General features: G+C 63.0%; 1 protein-coding gene and 2 non-coding genes across 5 annotated transcripts; 2 read left to right on the plus strand and 1 right to left on the minus strand.

Moving 5' to 3' along the window:
- Positions 1–2,341: 2,341 nt before the first annotated feature.
- SKOR1 (SKI family transcriptional corepressor 1) lies at positions 2,342–12,975 on the plus strand. Of its 3 annotated transcripts, none has more exons than XM_051821806.2 (9): positions 2,342–2,452; positions 4,710–6,921; positions 7,856–7,952; positions 8,873–8,980; positions 9,388–9,459; positions 10,713–10,787; positions 11,049–11,123; positions 11,631–11,696; positions 12,182–12,975. In XM_051821806.2, the coding sequence occupies exons 2-9, from the start codon at positions 4,720–4,722 to the stop codon at positions 12,274–12,276; spliced, it is 2,790 nt and encodes a 929-aa protein (XP_051677766.2). In that variant the 5' UTR covers positions 2,342–2,452; positions 4,710–4,719; the 3' UTR covers positions 12,277–12,975. The 3 variants fall into 3 exon arrangements, with proteins under 3 accessions (XP_051677766.2, XP_051677767.2, XP_051677768.2); XM_051821807.2 differs by having other exon boundaries at positions 12,277–12,975; XM_051821808.2 differs by lacking the exon at positions 2,342–2,452 and adding an exon at positions 3,695–4,442 and having other exon boundaries at positions 4,695–6,921.
- A 2,914-nt stretch (positions 12,976–15,889) lies between these two features.
- LOC127484081 (U2 spliceosomal RNA) lies at positions 15,890–16,079 on the plus strand. The gene has a single exon (XR_007910849.2). It is a non-coding gene; the product is annotated as a U2 spliceosomal RNA (small nuclear RNA).
- A 1,335-nt stretch (positions 16,080–17,414) lies between these two features.
- LOC127483866 (U6 spliceosomal RNA) lies at positions 17,415–17,521 on the minus strand. Its single transcript, XR_007910660.1, has one exon. It is a non-coding gene; the product is annotated as a U6 spliceosomal RNA (small nuclear RNA).
- Between the last annotated feature and the right edge of the window lie 61 nt (positions 17,522–17,582).

Genomic DNA, 17,582 nt, shown 5'->3' on the forward strand with positions numbered 1-17,582 from the left:
GGGTCCAGAGCCGAGCGCCAGCCGCCACCCCGGCCCTTCCCCAGCCTCTCTCTCCACACGCCTGCAGCCTTTCTCCCGAGAGGCGCCAGCGGCCAAGGAGCTGAACCGAGCAGCGGGCGCCCGGCCTGGGTGCAGGGAGCTGTCCAGGGCTTAGTGCTGAACAGGGATGCAAAGGCGACGGGGCACCCCCCCACACACACACACACACTGTAGCCCAGGGTGGCAGCCTTTGTCTGAGGGGTTCCCGGGGCGCGGCGCGGCGACCTATGGGCCCTCGCAGTGCAACTGAGACCAGAGAGCCGGGTGCTGCCCAAAGGCCTCCCTGCTTTTCCTCTTTGCAACTCCACCCCCCAAAACACACACACACACACACACACACACACACCTTGAGGTCGTCCTGGATCCACGCCAGTGGTCACCACCACACCGAAGCCTGAGAAAAATCACGAGGAGACTAAGAACGGTTACCCAGCGGGATTATTATTGGGGTTGGGCAGCCTAACAGAAGGAGGGGGCACCCCGCTGGGTGGCAGTAAGGGCAAGGAGCGGATCAAGGAGCGGATCATAGGGTGCCCCTTTTCCTCCGAGGGAGGCGGCAGGCTTGAGCGAGGCAATGTCGGAGCTGGTTAGATACAGGTGGAGGGGCCGAGCACAGAGCGAGGCAGAGGGGCTGAGTAGGCTGAGGGCTGGGGGGTGGGGGGCAGAGGCGGTGAGAAACACGGAACTCGAGAGAGAGGTGAGAGCAAGAAAAGACCTTGTGGAGAAAGGAGGGCCCTCAAACTTGAGAGCGGTTTTCTGGGACCTCAGAAAGCAGCGGTATGGGGGGGGAGGCCAACGTGCCCCCCACCCAAGGCCAGGCCCGGCCCCTCCTGTGTGCTAGGGCGAGGCCTGGACCATCCGTGGGCGCCACGAGAGAGGAGAGGCAGAGAGAAGCTGAGGCGAGCCCCAGGGGAGCCAGAACGCGCGGAGGGAAAACGAGGGGGCGGGGGACGAGGGCGACCCCGAGAGCCGCTACCCGCGGAAGATTTATGGCGGCGCCTGGGTTCCAAGGACAGGCTGCGCTCGCCGCTACCGCCACCGCCCGTAGCCACCGAGGCCCCTGCACCCCCTGCCCGGGCGGCCCGCCGCGCCCCGGGCCATCCCTGCGATTATTAACTTCTGTTTGATTAGGGTAATTGTTCAAACTTGGGCTGGACAGTATGATTAATTACAGTTTAATTAACGTGTCCATTAAGGACACTTAATGCCAAGGGGGCAGGAAGGAAGGGGGCGGGGGTGGGGGTGGGTGGAAGCGGCGGAGGGAGCGCCCGGGTGCGAGCAAGCAGGGGCCGAGGGGGACTCGAGGGAAGACGAGATTGAGGAGAGAGGACGGAGCCCAATGGGTGCCGGGGGCCGGCATGGTGAAGGCTCAGAGACCAGCAACCGGGCAGTGTGGAGAGAAACGGAGCTCCGGGGACAGAGGAGGCGTCGAGGGGCTTGACCCCACGCCCCACAGTACCACCACGGGGAAACTGAGTCAGCAGGCTCGACACAGAAATTGACCCCGGGGGCTCTCGGTGACTTGACTCCTGCCATGGGCCTCTGGGTGATGGTGAGCTGAGCCGGGAGCACAACCCATTCCAAAGTTCCCTGCTGAGGGAGGGCAGCAGGAGGGCGCCCCTCCCCATACCAGAGCCCTTTCCCAGCTATCCCCAGAGCCCTGGGTCCCTGCCCCTTTGGATCTTCAAGGCCACCCATGACTGTACCGCCCCGGCCCGAAAGTGACAAACCCCTCCTCCCGCCCCCTCCCCTGAGTCCCGCTTAGCTCCACCACCCGCCCCTAAACCTGGTGGGGCTCCTGGCCCCTTGGCGAGCAGCGCTGGTCCCTCCCCCGATTCCTTGTTGGGGGCAAACTTTGAAGCCCGGGGCCCTTCCTCCCACTTGGCCTCTCCAGCTAGCGTGGGCCGCAGGTGCGGGGCGCGGGACGCAGGTGTGCGGCCGCTTACCTGGGGCGCCCAGGCCCTGGGGCTGTGGGGAGGCGGCCCGCGGGCGGGCGGGCCCGTGGAGGCCGCGAGTGACTGCGCGGGCGGTGGGTGTGGCGCCCCGGCTAGCAGCTGTCAGGCGCGCCCGCCCCGCACCGGCCTCGCCACTCGGGCTGTGACCGCGCCGTGCCCGCCGCCGAGCCATGAGCTCCAGGTTTCGGCCTCTTCTTCGGGCCAGTCCCTGGCCTCTGGGGCAGCGGCTCAGGGCTCGAGTCTCCGCGTCCGGGGCCCTGGCGCCCCGCGCCTGCTGAGAGCGGGAGGGGCCGCGGGTGGGAGCGCGGGGAGCCGGAGAGCGCGGCTGTGTGTGCGCGCGCGCGGGGAGGGGCCGCGCCATCACCCGGAGAGCCCGGCGGATCCCGGACTCCCGCCCGCCGCTCCGCCCGCCGCGCACCTCCGCTCACCGCTCGCCCGGCTCCAGCCGCCGCCGCACGGTGAGTACTCGCGTCCGGTAGCCGGCCGCCCTTTGCGTCCGGCCCCGACCGCTTCTTTTCGTTTAGTTCTGATCGGGGCTCTTGCGGCTGTTGTTTTTATTATACCTAACGACTCCACCGCCTGGTTCGCACCGCTGCCCGCCTCCCGCCTCGCCGCTCTTCCCCAGCTCGCCCCTCGAGCCCAGGAGCCGGCGACCGCTCCCCGAGCTGCCCTGGCCGCTGCTCCTGGTCGCTGTGTGTGATTCTTCCCTCGTGCTTTTCGCTTGGGGCCCCCGGAAATGTTGGTCCTTTCCTAGGGTGCTCCTTCGGGCCTCCGGGCCCCGAGCCACTTTCTCTCGCCCAGGAAAGCCCCTCGGAGACACGAGACCCTCAGCTTTCTCCGGGGACGCTCTCAGCTTGCGGGGCGCTCTCTTCACTGCATGCGGGGCCGGGCACACTTGAAGATTTCGGGAAACCCAGAAGCCATCGTCGCTTCCCAGGGCGCTGTGCCCCCCCCCCCAGCCGCCTCCGCAACGCGCCCCAGAGCCTACGGAGCCGCGTCGCCCCCTCAGCGGCGGAGTGGGGGCAGTGCCGGTGTCTTTGGCCCCCTAAGATGTTACAAGGGACTTCTACGCCAAGGGAGGGTCAACTAATTTCAGTTTGATCCGCGAGATAAAGACGAAACAGACAGTAGATAAATAGCCTGATACTTGCCAGAGGTACAAGACAGATGGGAGAAAGACCAGCGAGCCGGCAGAGACAGACAGCTCAGGGACAGATAAGATCGACAGATGAGGGGCAGGTAGACAAGCACCGAGGGAGACAGGCCGGCAGGCTGAAGATTCCAGTGTCCTCCGGAGAGCTTTTCCACTCGGATCTCCTGTCCCCCTGGAGGTCCCCTCTCAACATGGATTTGCCTTTTGGGCCCTCAGGGCTGGGCTACCCCAGTCGCTGGAGGGCCCATAGCTGTGGGCCTGATGGAAGCATTGACCGGCCTGAGACACGTGGCTGGGCCCCAAGCTGCCACCTGGGTGCCCCTGCTCCCTGCCTTGGCCGGAGTGAAGCGGCTGGACCTGCAGCAACTTTTGTGCCTGTAGCCTTGCAGTGGCTTTCGAAGACCCGCTGGGAATTCCTCCCATCCCATAGGGGCTGCAAAGCTGGGCATGGAAGATGCTGGGAGAGGAGATGCTCACCCCCCCCCCCAAAGAGAGCCTGGAGCCTCGGAGCCTACATTTGTCCTGGGTGGAAAAGAGATTTCTGAAGGGGCAAAGCAGGGAGTGGGGAATTAGAAGCAGAAGAAGTGGCTCCAAAGAAACTTATGTGGAACCTTTCCGTCCCACACACTGACCCCAACGGAAGCCAACGTTGGTCTGGAACACAGCTAAAAATACAGAAAATGTGATTAGGAACTGCAGGATCCCGGTCCCACTGATGGCAGGAGAGAAAACGGCTTCTATATTCAGCCGGAATCTTTCCGCTCAACAAACACGGGGTTCCGGGCTTGAGAGGAGAAGGTCTGGTTTGTGGAAACCGGCACTGCTGTCCCCGGAAGCTGGCTTGGCGCGGAGCTGGGTGGGTGCTGGCCGCCCTGGGTCCTGAAGCGCCTGGCGCTCTTTGGAGAGGGTCAGGTTCAGCACCGCGAACAGCGGTCTCCCCCGTCTCTCCCCCTCCCAGGCAGCCCGCGGTCCCTCCTCCTCTCACTGCCCTCTCCACCACCACCACACCCGCCGCCGCCTGGAAGTGGGCAGTGACCGCCCCTCCTCCGCCTCCATACCCCTCCCTGCGCTGCCCCCGCCCGCCCGCGTGCGTGCGCGGCTGAGTAGAGGGGCGGCCGGTCCCCGAAGTCCGGGCTTCAGGACCCCGGCCAGCAGGGCGGGCGGCGAGGGTAGCGGAAGGCGTCTGAAAGCCTGGAGCTGGCGATGGCTTTGCTGTGTGGCCTTGGGCAAGTCGCTCTCCGTCTCTGGGTTCCCCCTCCTCCCCAGTCCGAATACAGGATTGGGTTCCTAGCTGCTCGGGAGTCCCTGAGTCTCCATCACCCCTTCTCCTCCCTGGAACCCGGGGCACGGCTTTTATTCTGGCGCCAATATGGGTCTGAATAACAAAAGGCACCCGTCCTTGGGAGAGTGAGAGTGGACCTCCCCACTGCCAAGAGTTCCCCCCAAATGCCTGACTCTGCGCGCCCTGCTGGGCGGGCCCGGGCCGCGGCGGCGGCGGCGGCGGCCGCGGCGGCAGCGCTCAAAGTGGCTCATCCTTGCTCTCTGCTTTCTCTGTTTCGCAGGAGCGGCGGCATGGAGGCTCTCACCACTCAGCTGGGGCCGGGGCGCGAGGGCAGCTCCTCGCCCAACTCCAAGCAAGAGCTGCAGCCTTACTCGGGCTCCAGCGCTCTCAAACCCAACCAGGTGGGCGAGACGTCGCTGTACGGGGTGCCCATCGTGTCTCTGGTCATCGATGGCCAGGAGCGCCTGTGCCTGGCGCAGATCTCCAACACGCTCCTCAAGAACTACAGCTACAACGAGATCCACAACCGCCGCGTGGCCCTGGGCATCACGTGCGTGCAGTGCACGCCGGTGCAGCTGGAGATCCTGCGCAGGGCCGGAGCCATGCCCATCTCCTCGCGCCGCTGCGGCATGATCACCAAGCGCGAGGCCGAGCGCCTGTGCAAGTCGTTCCTGGGCGAGCACAAGCCGCCCAAGCTGCCCGAGAACTTCGCCTTCGATGTGGTGCACGAGTGCGCCTGGGGCTCGCGCGGCAGCTTCATCCCCGCACGCTACAACAGCTCGCGTGCCAAATGCATCAAGTGCGGTTACTGCAGCATGTACTTCTCGCCTAACAAGTTCATCTTCCACTCGCACCGCACGCCCGACGCCAAGTACACCCAGCCCGACGCCGCCAATTTCAACTCGTGGCGCCGCCACCTCAAACTCAGCGACAAGTCGGCCACGGATGAACTGAGCCACGCTTGGGAGGACGTCAAGGCCATGTTTAACGGCGGCACGCGCAAGCGGACCTTCTCGCTGCAAGGAGGCGGCGCAGGCGGCGCGAACGGCGGGTCGGGTGGGCAGGGGAAGGGCGGCGCCGTCGGCGGCGGAGGCGGCGGCGGTGGCCCGGGGTGTGGCGCGGAGATGGCCCCAGGCCCGCCGCCACACAAAAGCCTGCGCTGCGGCGAGGAGGAGGCTACCGGGCCTCCGGGGCCGCCGCCTCCCCACCCTCAGCGCGGACTTGGCCTAGCGGCGGCAGCAGGCCCAGCCGGCCCCGGAGGGCCGGGGGGAAGCGCCGGCGTCCGCAGCTACCCGGTGATTCCGGTGCCCAGCAAAGGCTTTGGACTCTTACAAAAGCTGCCCCCGCCGCTCTTCCCGCATCCGTACGGTTTCCCCACAGCCTTCGGCCTGTGCCCCAAAAAGGACGACGCGGTGTTAGGTGCGGGCGAGCCGAAGGGCGGCCCTGGCAGCGGGGGCGGCGGGGGCGGTGCGGGCGGCGGCAGCGGCGGCGCTGGCGGCCCGGGAGCCGGGCACTTGCCCCCGGGGACCGGGGCGGGCCCGGGCGGCGGTGCCATGTTCTGGGGACATCAGCCCTCCGGAGCAGCTAAGGACGCGGCGGCGGTGGCTGCAGCGGCCGCCGCCGCCACCGTGTATCCGACGTTCCCCATGTTCTGGCCCGCGGCAGGCAGCCTCCCGGTGCCGCCCTACCCGGCAGCGCAGAGCCAAGCCAAGGCCGTAGCGGCCGCCGTGGCGGCGGCAGCGGCGGCGGCGGCGGCGGCCGCGGGCGGCGGAGGCCCGGAGCCCCTGGACGGTGCCGAGCCAGCCAAAGAGGGCGGCCTCGGCGCGGAGGAGCGCTGCCCGAGCGCTCTTTCCCGAGGACCGCTGGACGAGGACGGTGCGGACGAGGCGCTGCCTCCGCCCCTGGCCCCGCTACCGCCGCCGCCGCCGCCGCACGCACGCAAAGGCTCCTACGTGTCGGCCTTCAGGCCTGTGGTCAAAGACGCCGAGAGCATTGCCAAGCTCTATGGCAGCGCCCGTGAGGCGTACGGCGCCGGACCTGCTCGTGGGCCCGGGCCGGGCGCGGGGACCGGCGGCGGCTACGTGAGCCCGGACTTTCTGAGCGAGGGCAGCTCCAGCTACCATTCTGCCTCGCCCGACGTGGACACCGCGGACGAGCCCGAGGTGGACGTGGAGTCCAACCGCTTCCCCGACGAAGAGGAGGGCGCCCAGGACGAGGCCGAGCCCAGCGCCCCCAGCACTGCAGGTGGCCCGGACGGCGACCAGCCCGCTGGGCCCCCGGCCGCAGTCGCGGGCGTGGACGGCCTGGCAGACTCCCCCGAGGGCGGCAGCCCCCACCCCCGGCGCCGCCTGGGGCCACCCCCCGCCGGCCGGTCCGCATTTGGGGACCTGGCTGCCGACGACGTGGTGCGGAGACCCGAGAGGAGCCCGCCAAGCGGTGGCTACGACCTGCGAGAGCCTTGCGGGTCCCTGGGAGGTCCCGCGCCCGCCAAGGTGAGCCCCGGGCCCACCCCACCGGTGACGCCAGCCCCCACTTAGCCCTGGGCACGGCCTGGATGCCAGGCGGCCCTGGCTCCGCCGGGCACGGGAGTGTTACGCGCAGGTGTTGGGGCGGTAGGCTCCGGCGGGCCCACAGCCACTGGGAGCCCGACGGAGAGGGTCTTCGGAGGATCGGGGTGGGGTCGGGCGGGAGAAGGCTCGGGGAACGCGTGTACTTGGTTTTTACTGATGGGTGTGGGCAGCCCGGCGGAGACCACCTGACACACAGACTCAGAAAGAAGTGAAGGGACTGAGGGAAGAGAAAGGGAGCCAGAGCAAAGCGCCCCGAGTGCGTCCCCCAGGATAGGGATCAGAGTCCCCAGGGTGCACCCGTGGGTACGGGGTGCTGCAGAGCAGCAGTCGGGAGCCGGCAGCACCGCGTCCCGGGGCTCCCGCGCCTCTCCAGCTCGCAGTTTCCCGAGTCTATTCGAACTCCCACCTAGAGAACTGCGGGGTTGGGCGCTGGGCAGCTGGGCCAGGGGCTCCTGCGTCGGCAGAGCTGGGACTGGAAGGGCGGAGTGCAGCAGGGTCTGAATCGTTTAGCCATTTTGAAAGTGGGTGAGCACACCTGTACGTTCTCATTCGGTTCATTAAAGCACGGATCATACACCGGATGCGAAAGGCGTCGTTTATACTGGGGGTCGTGGCGGGAGCGGGAGGGAAAATGGGAACGCAGCGAATGCAGGCGGCTTCTGTCCGCCCCTGGCTTGGGGCACGCTTTTGTTGGAAGCAATTTTTTTTTCCACCGGCGCCAATAATGACCGTGAGTGTGCAACGGTGCGGCGGGCTCTGAGGGCGCAAGGGCGCGAGGGCCCGCTGGGCAGGGCTGAGCGGCTTCAGCCCGCCGGGGAGCCCCCCCTAATCGTTTGTCATTTCTCGGCCGCCGCAGGTGTCCGCGCCGGAGAGGGACGAGTACGCGAAGAGCGCTGCGGCGGCGGCGGCGCTGGGGCCCCCGGCCTCCTTTCTCTGCGCCCCCGAGACCCACGGTAACGCCTGCCGAGGTCGCTGGCCGCTGTCCTGGGGGCACGCAAGCAGAGGGCCGGCCAGGGGGAGGCCTCGAGGGAAGACACATAGGGAAGGAGCGAGAGGGAAAGACAAGTAATGAAAGAAAAAGGAAGCTAAGCTAAGGAACCCCCAACAGCTTCCACCACTTGGTTACTGAAGAGAACAGCAACAACACACCCTCTCCAGCCCACACACGCACACACATGCTCGCGCGCGCCAGGACACCCCGGACCCTGGGTTAAGACATTGTAAAAATTACACTTGGCACCTCCTTCAAGTCCACTCTTTATTCAGCGAGTGTGTCTGCCGGCAGGGTCCCCCGTGACCGGGCCGGGTCCAGGCGGAGGATGAGGGCGCTCTGGCACCCCAGAAGCGCTGGGGTAGCTGCGGTTCCATGCGGGGTGGGGGTAGCCCTGCACTTGCCCTCGGGTCCAACCCGGGGTTGGGGGGAACGGGGAGGGGAGACTTGGAAATCCGGGCAGGCCAAAGCAGCCGAGCCGGCGACGATACCCGCCCCCCTCCGCGCCGCTGCCACCTCGAAAGTCGCCTCCTAGGCTGTGCGCTAGGCGGAAGTCGCGCGGGCAGACCCAGCGGCCACGCGCGCTCGCGGTGCCCCAGTATCTGCGCGCGATGTAGGTCGCTCGTCCCTGGTGGGCCCGGCTGCTCGGCTCGCTCTTTTCCGGGGCTGGGGTGGGGGCGTAAAGCAGCGAGAGGAACAGACCCTGCGCGGGGGAGGGAGTCGCTGGCCCCGGAGCCTCGGGCGCCTGGGCGCACAGCCGGGAACCAGAGGCGGCCGCGACGTTTTTAATGAGGGCTTGGGCGCCCCGACCGCGGCAGCTCTGGCGGTATCGGGGTCACGGTTTCTTTGCCTCTCCTTGAAACTCGGTTTATTGCCTTTAAGAGCCAGATAAGGACGACAATCACTCGACCGCCGACGATTTGGAAACCAGGAAATCCTATCCAGACCAAAGGAGTATCTCCCAGCCAAGTCCCGCAAACACAGACCGAGGTGAGCCCTAGGACCCTCGCGCGCACCTGCCCTCGGTAGCCGGGGCTCCATCGCCTAGGCTACCCTGGGCTTAGCGAGAACGGTTTTCAATCAGCCAGTGACCTTCCGGTTCAACGCGGGGGGAGGTGCAGGCCGGTTTTCCTGAGTTGCTACCTCCTTGGTAGCTTCGGAGGCTCTTCCGGGTAAGGGGTGGGGAAGGTACTAGAAGGAAGTGGAAAGACACTCTCACCCACATAAAATAGGTCAGAAGCCCCGTTTTGCCTGGGCTCACTCTCCTACTTCCTGAAATGATATCCTGCGTGGAGGGCCGAGGGGGGGGGGTCCTGAGTAGGTCCCAGGAAGCCCCATCCTCCCCTTCCAAGGCCTCTCCCAGGACAGAACCCCTGATCCCTGCCCTTGAATCGCAGGCGAAGATGGGCTCACCCTGGATGTCACAGGAACTCAGCTGGTGGAGAAAGACATCGAAAACCTGGCCAGAGGTGAGGTTCCACCTGTGCAAGGGAGGCTACGCTGTGGTGGAGGGAACCGGGCCCTTCCTGCAGAGAGCAAGTGTGGGGAAATCAGGGCTCTTTGAGGGGAGCAGTTCTCATTGTGCGGAGTGGCTGGGGACACATCCTGCACAGTGGTGTAGGGCGGGACCGGGGGTGAACAGAACCCCCAGAGGTCTAGTGCAAGTTTCTGTTTGGGAGGCTCAGGTCTGTCTGAAGAGGCCAGTGAGGCAGCAACCAGTGATGATTCGCGGAAGCTGCTATGTGTGGACCGTTGGACAGGACTCTCTGGGTGTCCCCAACCCCAGTGGAAAACAGGACTCTTTCTGAGTAGCCATATTGTAGAGAGGCATCTGTTTTAGGAGTGCGGGAGAAGTTGCAATAGTTTTCCCCTTGGGATTAGTGCGTCCTAACTGGAGTGAGGAGGGAGTCTGCATCCTGGGGTCCCAGCGCTGCTGTGCTGCCGGGAGGGGGAAGGAGGCCTGGAGGCACAGAGGGAGGGAGCCGCTAACCCCTTTGCCTGTCCACCTTCCATTTCTGTGTGTTCAAAGGTGCCTGCTCCCAGGGCAGGCCCAACAGCAAGGCCCCTACAGTAGGGAAGCTGAGGCCACTAACAGAGCCTTCCTCACCTGACTGCCTCCGCAGCCCCCAGCCCAAGGAGGGTCTCTGAAATGAGTGGAGGGAGGGAGACAAGCAGTGTTCTGTTCTTCCCAGCTGCAGACCTTACAGGACAAGCTACGACCTTCAGAATAACTGGTGCTTCCTAAGCAGACTCTCAGTGTGAATTCGGGGGTAGAGGGGCCTCCCGAAATTGTAGGCAGACTGTGTTGTGTGCATTTTTCTGGGAGTCCAAGACTCTGGGCAGAGTCTCCCCAATTTGCATCCAAGGGGTCAGGACTGTCAGTTGCAGCAGGACATCAAGTGTTCGTGAGCCAGCCTCTGTAAGACTGGGGACTTGGGAACAACTTAGGGCAGATAACAAGGCTGGTTAGCTCCTGGAGCCTGGGCCTTTTCAGTCCACTGTGGGTTGCACCATCCGGAACTTCAATCCCCTTGGCACCCCACTCCCTAGCTCCAGGGTCTTTGCCCAAATCTTTTGGATGCAAATACAAAGGGAGAGTGCTAGAGACCTCTGCCCCAGCTTGGGGCTCTCAGGCTGTTGGCCAGGGCAGGACCTGGTGCCTCCGCACTCAAGCTCCACAAGTCCCCACCACCCCTTTCCCTCCCACTTGCCCCCTTCACAGATGAATTGCAGAAACTGCTCCTGGAGCAAATGGAACTCCGAAAGAAGCTGGAGCGAGAATTTCAGAGTCTCAAAGGTATCCCCGTCCAGCCCCAACCCAGCCCCATCTCATCAGCAAGCTCTCTCCCCTAGCAAGTGGTCTGCTTGGGTAGCAGGGTGCAGGCAACTGCCACAGCCCGCCCCGGGGGGAGCCAGGAACCCGCCTCTGTGGGGTCTCCAGCCAGGCGACAATTGGGTGGAGGTGGGGGTAGGGGTAGGGGTGAGGAGGGGGGAGTGGGGAAGAGGGGCTGGGGGAGGGGGCTATGCGTAACAGCTCCCGCTTAATCAATTTGCACAGATAATTTTCAGGATCAGATGAAGAGGGAATTGGCTTATCGAGAAGAAATGGTGCAACAGCTGCAAATTGTCAGAGGTAAGACGGGAGTCAGGTGAGCGTGCGCGAGGCCGTAACTGCCTCTCGTCTGGCAGGAGCCGCTGTGTTGGCTCAGTCATTTGGATTTAAATTGAAGGTAATTTAACAATTATTTTTTTTATTTAATATCCTTTGTATACTCTGATTAGCCTCGGAATGGCAAGCGAGCCCAGCAAACGGCTTGCAGGCATCATTACATGGAGTGATTGAACTTCTTATCGCGGCAATTTCCCTGGTTTCTAAATTAAAAATCGAGGCGTAAAATTACCTGGGAAGTAATGCCTAAGTTTGCTTTAATTTTGGTTAGATCCATCTGCCTTTAAGCGCCATCCCAGGCCATTTCCTTCTTCCTCATCCTGCGGTTTGGAGCCTGGGGACCCCCTCCTCCATCCCCAGGGTTGTCTCTGCCAGGGGCTGCGCCCCGGGGAGGGAGTGACGCCCGGGCTGTGACCCCGGCTGGCCGGAAGGTGGCCTGCATTAACTCAGGGTTCCCTCCGTGTCTTCCAGATACGCTGTGTAACGAACTGGACCAGGAGCGGAAGGCGCGCTACGCCATCCAGCAGAAATTAAAAGGTGCGGAACCGGGAAACAAAGAGAGGGAGGGCCCAGGTGCGGCCGTGCAGGCTGCGGGATGGATCGGTGGATGGACGGGCGCACAGGGGCTCGCCAGGGGAAAAGCCAGGAGTCTCCATGGATCAGTAGCTGAGAGGAGAGAGGTGGGAATTGACCTTATTGGGAAATAGTTTCAGAACGCTGCGGTAGGGAGAAAGAGATCCTTGAGCTCTGGGCTTGGGAAAATCTACCTTCTTCTTCTAATTTTGGCCTCGGGCAAGCGCACCTCCCCCCCCCCCCCCCACACACACACTCTGCCTTAGTTTCCTCTTCTGTAAAATGGGGCGACTAAAGCAGCGTGGTGGTTCTGACTCACCAAGGTCTCTCAGTTGCGAACTCCTGAGCTAGCAGAGTTGGGTGGGTGCGGGAGGAGGGCCAGGGGACCCCCGCGGTCGCCGGGGAGGCAGGCGAGGCGCCCGACGTGGCCCGCGCGACTCTCTCCCCAGAAGCCCACGACGCCCTGCACCACTTCTCCTGCAAGATGCTCACGCCCCGTCACTGCACTGGCAACTGCTCCTTCAAACCCCCGCTGTTGCCCTAGGGCCGGCCCCGCCGCGCCCCCCGCGCCTTCAAGCCATGCTGCTCCTTCCTGTACGCACCCGCGGCGGCCCAGAGTGAGGAACAAGCCATTCGGACCCGACCGATGTACATACAGCCGCCCGTCCGCCCACCCTCCTCCCGGGCGCACGGGGCCCTGCCCGCCCCCGACGGGGCGTCCCAGGCCCAGTCCCGGGGCCGTCTCGGAACCCCCGGCGTGAAAGCCGCCCGGACCCTCTGTGGAACTCCAGGGCATCGGACCTCCAGGGGTTCCCCGGACCCGCGGAGGAAGGCGGGGAGCGGAGGTCGCCCGCCCCGCCCCCGCGTGCGGCTGGGGACCCGGGTTGTGAACACTGAGTAGCAACCTCGCTGGCGCGGGCGTCGCGCCCCCGCCCCGCCCACGTGTGAAACTCTCGTTCCTAACGACACAGTGGCTATGTGCAATGGATCTAAGCGTACTGCGAGTCTCTTGGTTCAGTATTAGGTTCACTCTAATTTATTTACGCTCTAAGTTATGTTGCTTCCTTCCCCCTCGCCTCGGTTTTATATTCCCCGTTGGGATTCTTGCTTTGTCTATTTTTGGTTGTAATCTCTCGACCTAACAGCACTTTAAAAGGGCGACAACTGACTCAACTGGATGGCGACCACCTTGAGCCTGTTTGGGGAGACCACCCTGTATCCGTGACTTTTGTTTTTAATAATAATAACAACAATAATAAAAAGCTCTTGTCGCTTCTGGGGGCTGCAGAGGTGGGGGGGGGGCAGCGCCACAGGTGAGGGCAGGACCCCGCCGCGCAGGGTCTGGGGCGCTCAAGGGTTTGAGAGTCGCGTTTGCCCAGGTGGGTGGCAGGCGCGCCTCGACCTCTTCACCCGCTCCTCCAGACCATCCCCTTTCCGCGTTTAGGATCCCCGCCCCCGCCCCGGGCCCAGAAAGGACCACTGCGTGGTCCCTGGTGTCGCAAGGACCGAGACTTCATTCGTGCGCATTTCCACGCCAGCCACACCCGGGAAAGTCATCTCCCGGGCGCTCAGAGACAGGGAGCCTGCGTGAACTTCTGCCGGAGCCACCCCACGCAGGTGGCACGGGCAGCGCGGCCGGCCTGGCCCTGCAGCAGCGCCGGGCCGGGTGGAAGACCAAGGCCGCTTTCAAGCACTGAGTGCCCTTCCGCCTGCTCGGCCGCCGCGCGAGGGGAGGCAGCCTGGCCGCGCTTTAACGTTCCGTCCACGTAGGCCCCAGCGGAGCTGGCAACAAGGGCGTGGAGGAGCCCGGGGAGGAAGGCGGGGCCTGGTGCGCCGGGCCGCTTCGCTCCTGGGCCTTGGCTAGGATGTCTGGCGCGCGGTGGGGGCGGGGGGGCGGTTGATGTGGCCTCCCCTAGCCGCGCGCCCCTGGTCGGCCTCAGTTTCCTAAGCACACCTGCTACAGATAAGGGACGCAGAGTGCATAGCCTCCGCTTTTGTCCTTTGGGGCGGGAGGTGCGGACGCAGTGGGGGAGCCCCGTGGTACTGGACCCGGTCCTCCCTGGCTGCCCTTCCCCTCCATGGCCGGCTAAGAAGGGTCCAGTGTCCCCGTCCTTTATTTTCCTGAGTCTCCGTTTCGTCCTCTATAACAGCATCCCAGCGCGCCGGGAAGTAGGCCGAGCGCGGAGCCGCGGCGCTGCGGCCGGGACCGGCGCCCGGACCTGGCACTCCTCCCGGCAACCCCGGGGCCTCTCCCTGCGGGGACCCCGGAGGTGAGCATCGGGTCCAGCGGCGCGCGGCCGGCAGCTTGGAGGCCGGCAACTTCCGTGGGGACCCCAGGAGGAGCCGGCAAACGGGGGTCGCGCCGTCCGAGGAGTGCTGATAGAGAGCCCGAAGGCACGGCAGAGGGCCCCCCCGCCCCCCCTCCCCGGCGCTGGGTCTTTGAGCCCTCAGGTCCCAGGACCCCGCAAGGGCGACACCCAGAGAGCACTGGGGGGACGCGCCGTCTCCACGCAGGGACCCTTCAGGGAGCAGGGACGTCTCGCAAGATGGTACCACCCAAGTCCCCGTCGCCGAGAAGAGGTGACCTGAGTCCCCAGGGCGCCCCTTTGGCCCTACCTGGCGGCACCTTTAAAAGCCGCGCTTCCCTAGTCTGTGAAATGGGCATGACAGTTTGCACAGGAAGTGCTGCCCGCCCAGCGAACGTGCGCTCCCATCCCCTGTCCCGCCGAGTGAAGAACGCGCGAGCACCTGCGGCCCGCCGAAGGGGCGCCCCCTCTGGGCCCGAATCCCCGCAGGTCGGGCGGACCCGGCCCAGAAAGCTCAGCCGCGAAAACCCTCCTGGGCTCCGAGTCCCTTCGGAAGCGGTTTGTTCCCCGCCACCATCCATCCCCCAACATGTTAATAACCGAACGATTGGTATGGATGTAATTATCAATAATTATAGGAATTATTGCTGATTGCGGGGCTCGTAGCTACTTTAATTAGTTTACCAGATTCTAATTAAGTTAAATGAAACATTAATAGGGAAAATATGCTTTGAAAAAAAAAAACCTCCAGGATTAAAAAGTCTTATTTCTCGCCACAACGTTGCCACCTCGCGACTGATTTTAGGCATTACAGCCAACACCCAGAGGCCCCGGCGAGAGCTGGGGTGGGTAAGGCACAGACTCTCCCCTGCCCCAGGGAGTCCCCGTCTCGGGGTGAGGGCCAGCTGAACTAAACATGCTCCTTGCCACCTACCACTGCTTTTCCTTAGAGGAAATCTGGATGCCCCCTGGGAGCCATAATGGGACAGGACAGCGGGTCTCTAGCTCCACCGGTCCTTGCAAATCCAGGTGAGAAGCCCAAGCAAGCTGGAAACGCTGGTGGAGCCTGCAGTATTTCACCTTCTAGGAGAATTCTGCAAGGCTGCTTCTACCACCCTTTCCTCTGCAAAGGCCCCCTCGAGATCCCTGGACTCTGTGGTCTCAGATAACCTGGGGCATCTCATGGCAGTTGGGTCAGGAGGCCACCGGGACACTCACCCCCCTGTGGTCTCCTTTGGCTGTGTCTGCCTGTTTCCCAAGGGGTTATACCTTGCTCTTGCTGTCATCTCCAACTCATGGCCCATTGCACCCCAGAAACACAACCAGCTTCCTGCTTTGCGGTTCATCCAGGTGCTGGAAATGTCGGGGGAACGGGATCCCTAGGTGCTCCTGGACAACAGCTACCCAGAACCAATTAAACTCCTTTACATAAGATTAATTAAGACAGGCTTACTGCTCAGAAAGAAGATCCTTCATCAGCAGGATTAGGTTGGGAGGCAGGAGTCAGGTGAAGGATTGTCAGCCTAGGATATAGGAAAACATTCTTCCTGTTCCGACTGTGTCCCAGGGAGGGTGCTCCTTCCCTCGGGTACATTTAGCGAGATCACCAGGCACATACCGTCTCCCCACCCCCAGCTGCCCTCCTGTGAAGCTGTGTCTTGAATTCAGAACCGCAACAAAGATGGAACTGGATCGGCTCCCTCTTTCCACCAAGTCTAAGCAGCTCTCTGTCCCGTCCCCTCCTTCAGAGGTAGCCTAATGTCTCTCAATCCCAGCTCTGCCTCTTGAATTGTGTGTGACCTCAGACACGTGAAATCTTTGTACCTTGTGCCCTCATCTACAGCACGAGGGATCTCATCCCAGCCTTTTGGCTGAGATCAAGTGTAGCATCTGTTCTTATCAGTTTCACATAGCACGAGGGAAATGCAACTGTTCTGTGCCCACGATGAGTTCATCTATGTTGAGCACCGAGAACAGCTCTTGGCATGCCAGACGGGCTGCTATGTGGGTGTTTGCTGAGATGATGATTCCGACTTCATTTTCAAGCTCCAAGACTCAGGACAGGAATGCTTTTAAGGAGTCCCCACATGGACCCCGTTCTGTGACCCTCTGCTCCTTCTGGGGGCCAGGGATTCTACCCCATAATCAGTGTGTTGTCCAGCCTGGACTCTTAAACTCTGCAGAGACAGTTCTTAAGAATCCACCAGCACCCAGGTTAGAAGGGCACCCTGCAATGCCTAGACCTTGGTTTACCACATGTGGACAAAGGGACCTCACCAGGGCAGCTGTCCAAGTTCTCAACAAGTTCGTGCAGAGCCAGCAGCCGGCCAGGTCTCAGGACTGGGAGCTGCCTGGTACTTCAGAACTCCCACTCCAAGACAACCTTCGCGCCCAGAGCAAGTTTCTTTGCAACAATCTGACCAAGCCTTCTTGGGCCATTTCTCTTTAATTCCATTTCACCAGGCTGCCCCCTCCCACACACAGGCTAATAACATTGGCGTCTGGGGTTTGTCCCTGGTGGAAGGAGAGGGAGGAACATCGGTCACCAACGTTGTTCGCTTCCTGTATGGCACACACCGATTTCCCAAGGGCCGCCAAAAATCACCAAAGCCTGTCCTCTCATTCCGTCCACGGTTGGCGGTGAGCCTCGGAGGAGGCCCAAGGAGGGGTCCCACAGAGCCCTGTGCTCTCATCCCCGGGCTCCAGAGCTCAGCACAGCTCCAGGGAAGAGCACCTGCCGCGGCCCAGGGCCTCCGTATCTGACTGCCCGCCCTGCAGCGGCCGCGGGAGGCCGACCGCGGGGTCCCAGTGGCCGCGGAACCCCCAGCAGAGCAGGTGGGCCGGGTTTATTTCAGAGAAAAGTGGACACTTCAGGAAGCAGGAAGTCATCGCTGGGTATCTGAACTTGGCCGTCCTTCTTTCCCTTCGTCCTTGTAATTAGAACTGTTTTCAGCAGTGGAACAGCTTGGGGCCAGGGTCCCTGTTCCTCCCCCGGCATTGAGGGCCTGGTTTCTGCCATTCCCGGTTGGCGCGCCTGCCGAGGTGGGCGGGGCTGTTGGGGAGAGGTGGGAGACAGTGAAGCACCCTTATTAAGTGACATTGAGGGGAGTCTGTCAGTATTCTCGCGCGTCCCTGCTTACGGTTGCAACCGATCCTGGGCCGTTTAAGCCAGCAATGCAGCAGGTGTAAGGTGCACAGCGCGCACAGCGTACTGTCCGGGAAGCAGACGCCCCTCAGAGACGACTCTGCCTAGGCCCCACCTCCTTCTATTGGGTCTCCTGAGACTCCGAACAGTGTGTTTTGTGTCCAACAAGACAGAACACGTAAAAGCATTTGCTTTAATGGCGTCACCTGGGCACCTGATTAAACTAGGTGCAAAAATATGGAACGCTTCACGAATTTGCGTGTCATCCTTGCGCAGGGGCCATGCTAATCTTCTCTGTATCGTTCCAATTTTAGTATATGTGCTGCCGAAGCGAGCACAAGCTAGCGCCCTTCCCTGCAGGTATATAAAGCCAAAAATTGAAAATCTTTTTTAATTACG

Source organism: Oryctolagus cuniculus, chromosome 12 (assembly GCF_964237555.1).
Source record: "Oryctolagus cuniculus chromosome 12, mOryCun1.1, whole genome shotgun sequence".
Lineage (NCBI taxonomy): Eukaryota > Metazoa > Chordata > Mammalia > Lagomorpha > Leporidae > Oryctolagus > Oryctolagus cuniculus.

What these genes read in the sequence shown, in the direction of transcription:
- SKOR1 (XM_051821808.2), top strand. Translation starts at nt 4,351, where the DNA reads ATGGCTTTGCTGTGTGGCCTTGGGCAAGTCGCTCTCCGTCTCTGGGTT. An exon ending in AGAATTTCAGAGTCTCAAAG is followed by an intron (nt 10,788 to 11,048) that starts GTATCCCCGTCC and finishes CAATTTGCACAG; the next exon opens with ATAATTTTCAGGATCAGATG. An exon ending in CATCCAGCAGAAATTAAAAG is followed by an intron (nt 11,697 to 12,181) that starts GTGCGGAACCGG and finishes CTCTCTCCCCAG; the next exon opens with AAGCCCACGACGCCCTGCAC.